At 45.2% G+C, this 15,925-nt stretch overlaps 1 protein-coding gene across 1 annotated transcript in view; it reads left to right on the top strand.

The window, feature by feature from the left end:
* Window positions 1-1,065: 1,065 nt before the first annotated feature.
* Window positions 1,066-15,925, top strand: part of ATOSA (atos homolog A) — a 47,509-nt gene continuing 32,649 nt past the window's right edge. The window contains exon 1 of the mRNA XM_054272588.1: window positions 1,066-1,191. Coding sequence (XP_054128563.1) covers window positions 1,176-1,191 — 16 coding nt within the window. The 5' untranslated portion in view covers window positions 1,066-1,175. The remainder of the gene's footprint in view (window positions 1,192-15,925) is intronic.

Raw genomic sequence — 15,925 nt, 5'->3', positions numbered from 1 at the left:
TGAGTGAGCGAGGGGCCGCTCCCGTCCCCGGGGCAGGAGCCTGGCTGCCAGAGCACTTGGCGGGGGATTAGGGGCGAAGGGACGAGGCCGTTCGCGCACACCCATAAACCCAGCGGCGCCGTTTGCAGCGCAGGGCACGGGTGTCCCGGGACAGCGGGCACCGCGCTCCGGGCGGGACCGGACTGTGCCGTGCCGCGCTCTGTTGCTGTGACAACCGAGCTGCTCGACGGCGGACGGATGGGCGGGCGCGGAGCATTGGCCGCCGTGCGGCACGTGGGGCGGCTGTGGGCCGGGCAGGCCCGCCCGGGGGCGGGATGAGCGCGGCGCGGGGCGGGCGCAGCGGGGCCCGCGGTCCCGGCGGGCGGTGGTCGCGGGCCCCCATCGCTGGCGCCCGAGTGTGGCGGGTACCCCCGGCTGAGCTGCGCTGCCTCAGCTCGTTCTGCCCTGCCCTGTGCCGTACCGTGCCGTCCCCGCCGCCGGGCTGTGATGCGTGTGCCCCGCTCGGCGGGAGGCGGGGAGTGCTCGGCGGAGAGGAGGGGAGTTAGTCAGCGGCGAGGAGGAGGAGGAGGCAGGGCCGGAGGCAGAGCCATGGAGAGCCGCGCTGGGCGGGCGGGGCTGCCTGTGTGACCGGGGCGCAGCGCGGGGGCACGGCCCGGCAGCCCGGGGGCAGCGGCGGGGCCGGGCATGAAGGTGCGGCGCAGCCCCCCGCCGCCAGCCGCCGGCCCGTGACGGGGCGGGGGCCGCGGCCCCGACGGGGCGGGCGGGGGGCCGCTCGCTGCCTTCCTTGGGGCAGGCGGGCGGGCGGGCAGGAGGGAGGGGACTCCGGCAGGGGCTGCCGTCGCCCGGGGCCGCGGTGACTCAGAGCCGGCGCGGCCGGGGGTGAGCCGAGGTCTGTTGTTGTGGGATTTTTTTCCCCGGCAGGTTATAAATAGCCCCGCGCGGCGCCGTGTCACGGAAGGACACCCTGGCCGGGCGCGGGCAGAGGCCGCCGGCGCGCAGCCTCCCCCGGCCGGCCCGCCGGCCCAGCTGCCGTAGCGGCGGGGCCGCCTCCCGCCCGCCGTGCCCGCTGCCGGGGCCACAGTGACACCGGCGGCCGGGGCAGCCACAGCCCGGCTCCGCGGGGACAGCCGCACGGCACCTCGGCCCTGTCAGACCTCGCTGAGGCAGCAGGGAAGATGAAGCCGGAACGAGGTAAAGGGCTTATCAGTACATTGCTTTTTGTTTGTTTTGTCTGTAGGATTACAAGTAGCCCGGTGTTTGGCTTCGATGTTATTGCTCCGTTTCCTTACCCCCTCCCCTGTCATTTTGGGGGGTGGGAAAGGACCCAGGTACTCGGGCTCAGCTCGGGGAATGCCGGTGGGAGCGGGATGCGGAGGGTGCCCCGCCAAGGGGGGCTCCAGCCCCGTGTCCTGCCTGCCCTTCGGCTTCCCATTGTCTCGGCTGGATGGAAGGAGACAAACGCCGTAGCCGAGTGCTTTTGCTGTGGGAATGCTGCAGTTCGTGTGTCAGACACAGCCGGCTCGTTAGCACAGTCCTGCAGTGCCGAGCCGAGAGTCGGTCAAAGGCAAATCGGGCATCGACAGACAAAGCCAGCAGATGTACAGAAATATCTAAATATAGCTGAAAAACACCCTGAAAATAACCATAACTTACATCTGTGTTGTTTTATAAACTGACAGTGCTTTTTTTCCCCGGTTATAATGGAGATATTTCATAACAAGCGTGGTGAAATATAAATTTTTCACGATTATTTGGTTACATCTCATCGGATTACTGACATCTGGTTTTACAGAAAAATCAAGACGGCAGTCTACGTATATGTTTATAACACTTGAGCTCTTTTGCCGTATAGCAACAGCTGCTGATGCCCCTAGAGTTGGAAATATGTCATGACTTCTATTTTGATCCACAGAGCAGTGATTATTGATTCGTGTTAAAGCAAGACATTTTTTGAAGAAAATTTTAGAAGTGCTCATCGTAATATTCAGAATGGTAATTAATAACAATAATCCATGTTTCCTAAAGTTTTGATGATTCTATTGATTCCTGGTTTCTTTCAGTTTAAAAACATGTTCTATTTCTGTTATCATCACTTTGGTGTTTTGAGAAACACTTTTATATAGCTGATATTCGTGTATTAAATGCTAACACTTGCATGACATACGCATCCTAATTAGGTTTGTTAATGACATGTTTGCTAATAGTGACACTGCATACATGACCACTCTCAGGTGGATTTCTTGTTTGTATGTGCTGAAAGGATTATATGGTGTGATGATAGCACAGATAGTACAGAAGCAATCATAAATTAATGGGGTTTAAGTACCATGGTTTTGAAATGGGCCTTTCTCATTGCTTTCTTCCTTGTTTCTTAACTGCTTAAAGCTTCACACCATCTACTGCAGCAAGGCTGGTTGTTTGTAGGATCTTTAGATTTTAATACCAGACACTGAAGTTTGAAAACTGTTTACTGTTAGGGTAAAATTATATTTCAAAACAACCAGGTAAAACCCAAGTCAATATTTGCAGCTTTAATATGTTCTAATCTAGTGGTTCCACATCTACATGACCTTTGTGTAATCCTTTCTTTAATTTTTAGGCAGAAGGAGTTAGGACACTGCAAACATTTTCAGTTGCTGTATGAGAAGTGATCCAGATGCCTTTTTTAAGGAGGGAGGGAATCAAATTTGTACAGAAAGCAAGTTATTAGGTTGCTGGGGTATTTTTTGTGGGTTTTTTTCTTTTTTTTTTTCCTCATAAGCTGGAAGATAATAAATTGAGATTCTTATACAGTGTAAAGTGTTTACCATGAACTGGACAAAATCCTTCAGAAGTTATGTTTTGAAATTCTTCTAAGATAATTAACAAAAGTCTTGAAGTAAATAATGGCTCTTACCAAACGTGGGAGGGTATCTCCAGCCATTTTAGTGGATCCCTCCAGTTTAACTGTGTGCTAATACAGCAGAGCAACACCGTGCACAAAGGGGGTTGTGAAAGTGCTGCCTAAATGCCATGTGCAGACTCTTAGGAGGCACGAATCATGCAAATGTTTACATGTGCTGCTTTCTGCATAGCAGCTGTAGCACAGGACACAAGCAGTCAAGTGTGCAGTCACCTGCTTCCAATCGTCGCAGATTAATGGCAAAGGGCAGAGGAGAAGCAGACCACTCAGCTTGCCACAGGCTTCACTGCTCTACAGAGCCTCAAAATCCTGGAAGACTGTAAGCTCACACCCCAAGTGAAGCAAAAAGAAGCAGACTTTAAACAGGCTTGCAATGTGTTGGCTTTTTTTGTTGTTGTTGTTGTTGCAAATAATTATATCAGAATCATTTTGGAGCAGAGGGATGCAGTTCTTGTTAGAATTTAACTCAGCGCTGCACTGAAGAGTGTAGTGCCCAGGCACATTGGGAGAGGTGGGGTTTAGCCTTTGCTGAGCTACCAGTAAGGTTCTTGTTATCCCCAGCAAAGATGGATGATGCAGGAGAGGAAAGTGGAGATCTAAATGTGCAACTGTTTTTATCAGTGGGAAGAGCTACAGAATGTTTAAATTTAAGGAGGTGAGAGGGATGGACAGAAATGAAGAAAATGTGGGAATTTGGCCTTAAGGTACTTACCTCTCTAGGAGGGCAAGTTGGGAAATTGCAGCTATAGATATGTAATGTGTGAGAGCAGTGTGGAGGGGATGGAATATGTAGCTCTGCATAGCAGTTCTGTGGGTGAGGGAGAGCAGGAAGAGAGCTTTGAAAGCACAGGTAAAAATGTGGACTTGTTCCTTTGCCAGGCAAAGGCACGGGGCACTCCCAGGATGTATCTCATGAGCATCACTCAGAACATGGCCCTCAGGTGGGGTTTGAGTGTGGGAGGACAGTGGCTGCTTTGAGCACATTCCCAGAACTGTCTGTACTGGGTCGAGGGAACACAGTAACCCAAGAACTGATGGCTGCTGCTCAGCTTTACCTTCCCTGTGCTTCGAGTGAACTCTTGAAGCATGTTAAAATACAGTGGTCATGGTTCTTCAGCTGAGCCTCCACTGGTGCCAGGGAGAAGAATCTGCCTTTCTTCCATGCCATGTTTTTGGAGTGATGTTTGAGTTTGGAGTTAGTTTTGGTTGTTTTTTGGGTTTTTTTCTTTCTGCAGTAACAACATATCAGGTTACCTGGCTTTGATCCATGATATCATCACGATTTGGTTTCTGCAGTACAGCTGCCTAGTCAGCTGCTTCGTGCTGCATGTTTGGACTGCTGTTTCCTTTCTCAAGTACAGAGCTTTGCTCTTGCTTCTATTGAACTTCGTTCTAATGACTTCTGGTCGCTTGGGCAGTTTATTGAGTTTGGAAGACAGAATAAGGCTTTGTAGCAGAGAGCTTGCAAAGTTTTCCAGCTCAGCTTTGTTCATAAACTGTATAAACACACTGTTTCACCATCAGCATTAATGAAAACATTGCATAATGTCAGAGTGATAGCTTGCTGCCAAACTCAGAAGGCTTGTTATGTACTCTTAGAGTACACTTGGTGCACAACTGGAAAACATCTTGTGGTTTAGATGAATCTACACCATAGTCATATTTTACTGTGGAAATGTTACAAGACATCAAAAGTTTTGCTATAGTCTAAATAGCTGGGAGTTATTGTTCCTTCCTCCTCCCTCTCCCTCATTGCATGAATGATCAGTTAAAGGAGGAGGACAGGCTTGTTTGTCTCTAAATTCATGCTGGCTGGTTTTTATCACCTTATTCTAGTCTTTTCTTACTTTCTTATTGCCTTGCTTTGTTTTTCCTCTATTTGTGTTCTCTGTGTAGAAACTATTTTGTTTTCACTTACAAATTAAACAAAAAGCAGTCCTTTCTTACTTTCTGAAGCATCAATTCCCTCCTTGAGATGATCCTAATTTACAGAAATGACTTTCTGTCTACAAGAGAGGAACAAGCAGACTGAAGATTGCTTTTTGTCTTCTCCTTCCTTCTTTGCAAGTCAAACTTGGCTATGTGCCTCAGGGTCTGTTTGTAGTAACTGGGTTAAGGAACTTGTGCCACATTACTTGGTGGGTTGGTGTGGAAAGAGGTAACTCTTGGTTCAGCAAAAGTCTGTTTACTGCCTCCTGTGGGAAACATGGCTGAGGCATTTTGGGATCTGTCTGTGGGGAAAGCTGGAGTAGAGATTAATGAACAGTTGATGGAATTTAGATTCTTAGGAGGAAGGATGAGGAGGCATGGGACTCAGGGGAAGTGAGCTGAACCAGTGTGTTCAGTTGTGGAGATGGTTGTTAATTTAGGATATGTGGGTAAGGCCCTTGTTTTTATAAGCGTAAATGTGCCCTATATTAACTGGGGAAGATGTTCTGGAAAACTTTTTAGCAAAGATGATGTGCTACAGAGTATGCAGATTAGGAAGTGAAAATATATATTGAAAAAGGATGAGTGTTGTTTTAGTGTCCTATATTGAACCGTGATCCAGACACTTTAATTTTGTAGTATCTTCTCAGTGAAATGTCACAAAGCACTTAAACTTTTCCACGGCAGAATGATGCAGGCAGTCAACAAAGTAATAAAGTGGAAATGAGCTGCTTCCTGCTCGGTGGAGCTGTCACTCCAGAGGCGCCGGGGCAGCGCCCGGGGCTGGGTTGCCACAGGTAAGTGCAGGTTGGGCACTGATGAGCCGGGCTGACGCTGTGCCTGCCCCAGGAAGCCCCCGGGCAAGCAGGGCACGTGTGGCCAGCTGCGTGTGCCGGGAGCCCGCTCCTCCTGCCTGCGTGGCTGCCGACAAAACCTGCTTGTTCTCAGAGAGAAACAGCACCTGAAACTGCTCAGGGTGAAAACCCCACCAGCCAAGCAAACTGACAGGTGCTGCACTCACGTTCCTTTAATGGGGCATGGAGCCATCCAGCTCTAATCTTTGGGGAGAGCAGATTTGTCCTGAGAACAGATAGCATATAGATACAGGATATGAGTGGACAGGAACAGAAGCCTTTGTTTTTTAATTGAGGGTGGAGTCTAGATGCTTTCAATACAGTTCTGTCCTTGCACCTGTAAAATGGCAGTATAAACTCTTTTTATTAAATTTCTACCTCAAACGTTTAACTTGGAAGAATTCTTAGCTTTTAGGTGCTTAACTTTTTAAAAATTTTAGGCACCAAAAAATTTAAAGTGTATTTATTTGTAGAATGGAAAATCTCAGGTTTTAATTTGAAATCCCAGCTTAGTTTTCTTACCTGTTCTGCAATTTGTACCTAGCTATTGACAGCAAGGCAAGTCTTCCTGTTGCAAAAGTATTTCTTGGGTTGGAAGGGTGCTTTTATCATTGGTCAGCAGTGAGGGTTCTTCATGGCATACCTGTTTCTGAGAGAGAACCATCCTGGTAACAACTTTGCCATTTTTTGGTAGTTTGCTTGGTGTTGCCCATATTAGCTGCCTTTAGCTGTTGCTAAAAGAGATGCTGCTGGGGTGGCATGTAGGTGGATATTTTGGGGACTGTGGATATGCCAAGCCCATAGGCTTGGAGTGTATAAACTGTCCCTTCTGACCATATTCTTTACTTGCTGCGGTGAGAAACTTTGGCATGTCAGTTCAGATCCCTGGGGTGAAACATATTAGGTTGGACTTTGCTGTTAAGGGCAGTGTTGACATTATTATTGGATCTGAGGTCTGCCAGCTTCTAAATGTTTTTAAAAATAAGCTAACATTTATAAATACAGATTCTCATGAGAGACAAGAATTTGCTGCCAAATTAAATTCTATTTATTAAAATTAGAAGTCTTCTGTGAAAACAGAGTAACTGACGAGAACAAACCAGCTATATGACATTTGTTAAAAGAACTTGCTCTGTCTCCTTCACTGTTTATAAAATGTTTCTTTGGTATTTTGACGGACTTCTACTAATAGCAGCCATTTACTGGTGGAGAAATAGCCATAACCTTTTATCTTTTCAGCAATGAGTTTAAGGTAACAGTCCAGCTATTCTTCTAGTCCATAAGGCCTTGCAGTTTAACTGTAAATATAGTGGTAGTTATTGTCTCCATTCCAGTGTAATACTTGATTAACTATGTTTTTTAGATTTTTTTGAAATTGTCTCACATCATTGTCTTTCAAGGAGGTGGTAAATTGTTCAGTCTTTGCAGGTCATTTAAATGTAATGTTTAGACAGAAGCCAGTTTTTAAGTTAAAATTGTTTTAGAAGTGCATGTACAGTTGCATGGTTACCTTTGTACTACCCAGTACTAAAACTCCATGTATAAGTAGGCAATTAAGGATGAATGCAAATACAGAAGAGTGCCTCTTGGACCTGGGTAGGTAGCTGGACTTTGGAAGACTTCACTTTCATTACCTATTCCTTTTTCTGCTGGTCTCGTGCAGGGTGGCATGACTACAGCTACAAGCACATGGCTGAAGCCATGTGAGTTATTCTTGCTCTGCAATCAGAGCTGTACTGAGATTGGAAGAGATTTTTTTTTTTTGCAAAGGCTACTTGTAAACAGAATAATTGAGTTGTAAGTCATGAAAATTCTCCATCTTTTCTTAACAATTCAGAGTTAATCTTACCAAGACCAAGTCACTTGTACTAATACATTTCCTTCTATGTTAAATGGCCTGACCAGTTCTTTGGCTAGTGATTTTTCATGCTAGCTTTGGGACCAAAGCTGGTTCAAATTGCTGTCTGGGATGGTGTTACACCATCACATTGACTCAAAATGCAAAGATGTAATAGGGTAGTGTGAGGATGTTCTTGGGGATAATTTGGAGAGGGAGCTGTGTGTGAGGCAGCTGGACACACAGGGAGGGAGCACTCTGCATACATGAAATACCAATGGCATTTCATGTCTGATTTAATGTGCTGATTGTAACAGTCCTTGTAATGAATAAAGGCAAACAAAATAGCCTCACTGAGAAATCTTCTGAACAAATTTGTTTCTTCAGGAGCAGTGAGGGGAGCTCTTCCCCCCCATACACATTTATTTTGGTTTGGCCACTTTTCTTTCATGGGCAGGTATGCAGTCTCTCTCTGTGCAGGTATGTAGTTCCAGTAACCATGGGGCAGCTGAGCTTCCCTCTTAGCAATGATCAATGCGTTTCCCAAACCCATTGGCTTTTTCTAAGGAAAAATCAAGTTGGATTTTCTTCTGAGGCATAAAAAAGGGAGAATATAGCTGCAATAGGGACTCTGGTTGCACGTGAGCAATGTCATCTGTTTTACATTACACAAGTTAGTGATCTTTTTTCCATCAAGATCCCTGGGAACCAGGTTGTGAAGTAAGTCCATTTTGGATAGTGAACTACTTTAGGGAGTCTATGAGCAGGTGACTGCTTGTGCTAATTTAACCTCTTAATGGTGCTTGCTGTGTATGCAGGAATTCCTTTTGCCCACTAATGAGCCTTCAGGATTTCTGGGACATAATTCACACTTCTCTGTGCTTTAACAAATCAAGCTTCTTTCTTAGGATGCTGTGCAAGTATCAACTTGTTTTGTGTAATGGGGGCAGGAAGGGCAAAAAGAGACACAGAACTTCAGTAAAATTGAGGGTGGCAAGTATGATTTCATATCCCCAGTACAGTCAGCACCATGATGGGAGGTGGTAGAGAGGCAGCTGGTTTCTTCTGAGGGACAAGGGAAGGAGAAGGAGAGGTGCAGGAAGAGCTGCTGTGGTCAGCCTGGTTTTTTTCAGAGCAATGGGAAGCCCTTCTCCCCTGCCAGGTATTGTTCTCCTTGATTCCTTGCCAGGGCACCAGCCCAGCAACGCCATGAAACAAACCATGGCTCAAACTCACACTTCAGGCAGGTCAGCAAGTTTGGTGGAAGGCTTTGTTTGCAGGCTTGGGGGGGCAGAGAGGGTGTGTAAGAGCAGAATCTGAGTAAATGTCTGTGATGGCTCCTTGCCATAACTTCTGTGTTAACAGAGAGGGAAGTTCTGATATGTTGAGTTGATGCTTTTTTTAATGTGCAGTTTTCTGTAAAGTCACAAGCACTGGTGCATTTCCTTTGCATGTTAGATCTGAGTCTTCAAGATTTTTATTTACTTGTTCTTTATTTTTTAATTTTCATTAAGTAGGTGAATTTGAGGGTAGGGGAGAAGAGGATAGTTGCATCAAGAAGGGAAGAACTTCAGTAAATATTAGAGTGATGTGGAATAAAAGAGGAGGAGTTTCCTATCAATAGGAACTGCACAGGGACAAAATTGTGAAGGTCAGCATGGACTGGGAATGCAGTTAGGTCAAAGGGATTGATACCAACACTCATGCTGCTCAAAGGTAAACCCTTTTTTCTCTGCTGTAAATGTCTTTAAAATTGATCTTCAAGTATATTTTCTATATATAGAAAGTTTTCCCACTTCAATTACCTTTTAGTGAAAAGTATGACTTTGCTTTGTTTTAATCTGAGGGGGAAACAGCTTCTTCCTTTTGAAGCACGTGCTATTTGAATCGCCAGAGGATTTTGTTTACTGTGGGGAAACCATGAGAAACAAAGTATCTGGAGAGCTAGAATTGGAGGATAGGCCTGGGTAATGGTTCTGCCATAGCTGTACTAGCAGTCGTATTCCTGGTGTAACTGCCTACACCATGCTAACACAAACAAGGTGTGGAGGACCCCTCTGAGGACCCTGGTGGTAACAAGTGGAGGAGTAAAACCAAATGGCTAGTTCAGCTGAAACAGGAGGAATAGTTGATAATACTGGAAATGTCTGAAGGCAAAGTTCAATGTAAAACTGTTAGAATGCACACCTGGCTCACCTTGCACCAAGCACTTAGGCCAGTCATGACTGGCTGTTATTGTGCTGCCTCTGGATGTTTGCTACCAGAGCCTTGCTGAATTAACAACTTTCTAGGAGAAAGTATTTTGGATCCACTAGAGATGAAAGTTATGGTGCTTGATGTGCATTGTATGTTCTCTCATTCCATCTTCATGTTGAGAAGATGTATTGGCCTTTTATAAATGTCTTAGGACACTTTTTGTGAACTGGCAAAATTAATTCTTGTGTAAGTTTCTAGTATGAAATCTGAGCAGCTTTATATTACGCACTAATTTTGCTTTCAGCTTCTCTAGGTGTACTGTGGACTGTAGGTAGCCTTTCTCACTCAAGAAATTTGAGTTTGGGCATAAGCCAGAGGAAAACTATACACAGAGTGTGAGTGGTGTATCTAACCATCTCTTTAACATGCATTGCAAGCATCAAGAACTGACCTCAGCTTTGTTCTGAGGAATTGAGCATCTGTACTGGGAGAAGGGGAATAAAGCTGTCTACATGAGAGCACTTGGTGGTTTTGTGTTCTGCAAATTAGTAACTCAATCCAAAATGTTTGTTTCAAGGAAGGGATGTGTTAGTGGAAGTGTATTTTTATTTTTAGCTTGTCTCCATGACTAGGCTGTGTAAACATAAGGGGCTATGGAGCCACTTAGGCTTTGCCCCTTAGGGGTCACATGCACACCTTGCTTTTCCTGCACAAGGGAGGGCTGGCACCTGAATTAGAGTGTTTTTCTGAACTGGCTCATTACTAGACAACCTGTGCTTTGGCATGGCCTTTCAAAGGTTGAATTGAGTGTTTTTTATAATGTAGGGATGATGCCTATTATGTCTATTGGCAAGTGCCTCTGAATTGATGTGTAATTCACTTGATACTGAGATGAACCATGCTTGGCTCTGATTTCCTGCTTTATAGAATGTGTAGGGCTGCTTACTCCCAAAGTGTTGGGATAAAATCCACAGTTAGGAAGACCTCACCTTTTTCATTTTTGGAAGTGTTTAATTTTTAGAAGGTGGGTTAAAATACACTCTGGTTATCTTGATTATTGCCTGTCATTTTGCACAGTGTTAGAACTGTGAGGATAGTAATAGTATTTGAAGTGCAGGTACTTTATGATGGTGAAGTATGCAGCCTAGGATAAAGTCCTGTGCATGCCTCTGTGTGCTACCATATTCTCATGTAAAGCATCTTGTGCCTCTGGAATTTGTGGGAGTGTGAGAGATCCAATAAATGAGTAATGTCCTTCAAGATAGGTTTTGTTTTGGTAGAATTTCTAATACTGCAGTTTATAAAATTATTGTGTTATTAGGCCAGATGAATTCACTTCTGGGGTGTTTGTCCACAAACAGGCACAGAGCTCAGCTCAGTGCACCTACAGCTGGTTTAGGACCGTAACCTTAAAAGCTGGAGTGTCAACAAGCTGTCCTACTTTTACTGTACTTGGAGAATATGTGGTGTGAAAAGGATCTTTGTGGTTGTGCTGCAGCAGTGCAGTGTGGGGAGACTGTTGAGGAGCAGTATGGTGGGTAGGTATGCCTGTCATCTAGACACAGCTGCTCTTCACTAAAACATTGTTAGCTGGCCTGTAAAAACACCTGGTGGCTCCTGAATGCTGTCTGTGCTGGCCTCTGTGGGAATTGACTTGGGTGTTGTTGCTCCTGTCTCTTGCTAGCAAAACTAAACATACTATGTTTACTAATGTGATAAATATTGCTCTTACCCCTCCCATTCGTCCTGTAGATACTGAATAACTGTTTTATAGAAAATCATCTGAGTACTTTTCTCAAATGCTAGGTAGTTGCTTGATGAAGAAAACCTGAAATTGCTTTTTCAGACAACTGTGTGAACGACAGTTGTTTTTATAGAAGTAAATGTTCCATGAAGGAAAAATACTTGGAAAGCAGACAGGTAAAATAAAATATACAGGAAGCTTGAATGTCAGTGACTAATGAAATGGTATGTTTTGCATCTAACTCTCTGTAAGGCACTATCTGTATGTGAGATCTTTAAATGGGCCAACTAATAAAAGGTATCTGACCTTCCTCGGATAAAATGTCTACTTAAAAATCTTGTATAGACTGTGTTTTCTTGCAACCACAGCTAAATTATACTGGTATATAAACTGTGAGTGGGGAAAAGCAATTTTGTGAAGTGGCATGTTTTCCATGCTCTTGAATGGGTTAGTGAGTGGTACTGGATTTTGAATGTGGTTGTGTAGTCTAGTTTGATCTGGACTTTTCATAGTTCCATGGTATCTAATTACAGAACAAGGGTTTTAGTCTTGCTTTGTGATGTGGTTAGGCTGGGAGTGAGATAGGTTTTTTGCACTGATTATGTTAATATGGTACTGTCATCTGACTTTAATACTTATAAATACGTCAGAGCTGGATGAAATTGTTTAACGTAGCCAGTATGTTGTTTAGACTATATCTAAAATAGCACATGTTGTTTTGAGACTACTCTCTTGAAACATCCTCATAAATTAGTCCTCAGAAGTGCCCATTACAAATACTGAAGTAAGAGCTACGGTAGTGCAAGGAGAGCTGGATCCTGCTCCCGCTGTGTGCTCCGGGAGGGTCACAGGAGTGCGGCGGCCGAGCCACTCCCGAGTGGGCTGAGCAGTGGAAAAACAGCGGTGGGAACTTGGCTGGCGCTGCCTGGCAGGAGGACGGGCTGGCGGCTTTTTCCGCTCCAGATGTAAATATTCATCACCTCACAGCCCGCAGCTGGGGCTGGCTCTGCGGAGCGGTGCTGTGCGGGGACATTCCGTGTGCGGTGCCAGGGCGCAGACAGACACACAGACAGACACACGGCTGCTGCTGCGGGGAGCGCGGTGCCAGCGCACAGACAGACACACAGTCAGACACACGGAGGCTGCTGCCGCTGCTGCTGCGGGCGGCGCGGTGCCAGCGTGCCCGGGGCAGGGGAGCGGCTCCTGGGCATCCCTCCGCGGGGTCCCGGTAACGCCGGTCCCGGTTGCAGAGCGCGGCCCCGCTGGTTTGCGTGCGGCGGGCCCGCCCCGCTCACCTGGCCCGGGCGGGCGCGGGGGCCGGGCCGGGCCGTGCCGAGGGGCCGGCGCTCGGCCGCGGGGCCAATCGGCGGCCGGCCCTGTTGCTATGCGCGCCCCTACTCTGCCTCCTTTGTGGAGGATGCCCTGGGCACCCAGCCGCCCGCGCCGGCGCTGCGGGGCTCGCTGCGGGAGCGCCGGGCCGAGCGGACAAGGTGTGTACGGCAGCGAGCCCCGCGCCTCGGGACGGCCCGGCCCGGGGTGCCGGGGAGGGGGCCGGGCGGAGCGGCGGGGGGAGGCTGGAGGGCCGGTGGCACCGGCCCGGACAGGCTGCAAGGCGTGAAACAAGTTCAAGCTGTGTGACTCAGGGCAGTCGGCAGCTGTTGGCGGTGCTTGTCCGAGAAAGGTGATTCGAAACCCACCTATACTGAGTGTAGCAAAGTTTGCCGCTCCGGCTGAGTCTGTAAACAGTTCCTTTAGAAACCCAAAGCAGACATTCTTCCTTTCCTTCCGTGTGCTGAGCCTATGAAACGCTGAATTTCTCTGAGTTGGGGGTTGGCTTTTCGTTTTCCTTTTCTAACGTTCCCTTAAAGGAAAGTAATGGACAGCCTAAAAATTAACTCGGTTAATTCATTAGCTTGTTAGGGCAAGAGTATTAAATGTCCTGGAACAGGAGGGGAGGATTTTTAAGCCTTAAAAGTGAGACGCTGGTTAAGTGTCAGATGTGCTAACAGTTGTAGTTAGTGTAGCCATATGTAACTGTTTGACTCTTCATTGTTATGAGAAAAAAAAACCAACCTCTTCCCCCTCCCCAAAACACCCTGAAGCTTAACTGAGTTTCTTCTGTGCCTTGTTATGTAGGTCAAGTTTCTCTCTCCTCTTTTTTTTCCTCCAGCAGGAGGAAACTATTACAGTATTTTGATTTCTGCTAGAAACAATGCATGAAACATTATTAGCCCTTTGCCACTACTTGTTTGTCTTGGGGCAAATGAAGCTGATGCAAATATGTCAGCTTTGGGGGCAATACAAATATGTATTTTTAATTAGCATCTTACAGGTTGCTCAACTATATGGTATAAAAAGCTAATTAATGTTATACTGAACTCAGTGCAGACATGAGGATTATCTATTGCTTTTTATGCTAACTTGTTATCTAAAATGTCAATGTTGCTCTGACCAAGTACTTGCATATATATTTATATATATATATATATATATATACATATTAATCCTGTGTCTAGAGCTTGTTGATATTCCTCTGAAAAGTGCAAGAGCTCTAATTTAAGTGAGCTTGCTGACATTGGATGACCCCCTCCTGGCACGGGAGGAGGAATGATTCCACTAGTGTACTCTTGTGTTTTGTGTGGGAATATTGGCTTTGAATCACTGAAGCACTGCTTTGTAAAGTAGTAAGGAATTTTGAGAGGACAGTGAAATTTCATAATTACATAGATTAAATTTTAAATATGTGAGTCTGCCATTTTGCTATGTGGAAAATTGCCATATATTAGGGAAGAGGCGGGTAAACTAGATTCTTGGCTAAAATTCTGTCAAGCCTTTCAGTTTTGACCCTATGTAAAGTTTTATTATTTGGAGTACCAGAAAACTATTAGAGCTTAATAACATGACTTACAGCACAGAAACTTGTAAATAGCTGAATTGTGCTGTGTGACACTGTTCAATTCTAAAACTATCAAATAAGTTCTTTTGTTTTATGCATTCAAAATTTCATAGTAGGCTCTGGTGTCCATTTTAAAGTGCAGTCTTTTACACAGCTTGAAAGTTGTAATGTCCTCATTTATCCTCCCAAATAAAATTTAAAAACAATTTATGGGCCTGGCCACTCTCCCAGAATTTTTTTTTAAATGGGAAGCATATATTGTCTCTTTTGTAACTTTTTTACTTTTGCAGGTTACTGTTTAACCACTTAAAGGCAGGCATTGTAGGTGAAGGTTAATAGCATTGGGAAAATGACCCGAGGAGCTTCATGCTGCTCCACCATCATCAATTCATCTCTCAGAGCTCCTTGCATTTCTCAGGAAGAAGTACAGTCTGTGCCTTTGGTCTGCCAGCCTTATGCCTCTCCCTCCACCCCACCCTCTCAATAATTGGGGCTGCAAATACTGAAACCTACTGAAGCTGGAGGTAGCCTTGCTAGCTAGGAGGAGGATTTTGGGTGGTCAGACATGTTCTGACAAAGTTCCACAAGATATATTACCCACCACTTAGATGACAATGAATGGTTTGTAACATCAAAGTTTTGGGAGATCAAGTAGCACAAAGAGAAGATGAGTACAAAAAAGAAGCTGCAGTAGAAGAGGTCAGATGTTATGAAAATAGTTTGCTCTGGGCTTTTTGTTTTGTCTTTTTCTGTATTTCAGATAAAATAATGGAATTCTTAATCTGCATTCCTCACCTGAGGACACTTCCTAACAAGTCCTGTGCTTTTTCTCCTGTGTGCTTTTTTCATTACCCTGATAGTTCTGTTCTAGCAGCAGAGCTGCAGAAGTGTTCAGCTTGTAGGTGTGATTTCTAACTGACATGATGTTGTAATAAAGCTATAGGAATATCAGCTCCTACTTAACCTGCATACTATAATGTTTAATGTCTTGTCCATTAAAATAAAATTATTGAATTCTTGGGTGTTTCTATCTCTTCTCGCTGTTATTGCTTTTTACAAGCTTTATCATTATCAGTGCTTATCAGTGCATTTGCACTCTTAGGTTTGTTTCTCATTTTCTTGTTTTTCACTGATTTTGGGGAAAAAAATTGCAGCTTAGTGGCATTGTAGGTGCCTTACATGTAGGCAGAAAATGTGCTTAATAGTTCTTCCCCAGGATTATTTGAGTTTAGTTATGCCATCAGTGCTCGCATTCTTGTTGGAGTTGAAGGAAGCCTCTCGAGTTGATGTGGTCTGATAGTCAGAAAGCTGCCCTGGATGTATTTCTCCAAGCCTTCACATGTGAAGACAAAAATATCTGTAAAGGGGAATTTTCCTGAACATGCTAAGAGGAAAATCTTTTCAGGCACTTCTAGACCGTTCAGTTGCATCATTCTCTTTTGAATCACAAGTAATGACACTGTGTTCTTGTTCTGGATCTCTAAACCCTTGTATTATATCAGATCTGTCCTATGCATGTGTGGTTGTATCTACCCAGTCTCTCATTTTTTTAGCCTGAGAAGGCATC

The sequence above is a fragment of the Melozone crissalis genome, unplaced genomic scaffold (genome assembly GCF_028551555.1).
Source record: "Melozone crissalis strain CALT ecotype California unplaced genomic scaffold, PUWL_Pcris_2 ptg000014l_1, whole genome shotgun sequence".
NCBI classification, from domain to species: Eukaryota; Metazoa; Chordata; class Aves; order Passeriformes; family Passerellidae; genus Melozone; species Melozone crissalis.
This window is presented reverse-complemented; position numbering and strand designations above follow the sequence as displayed.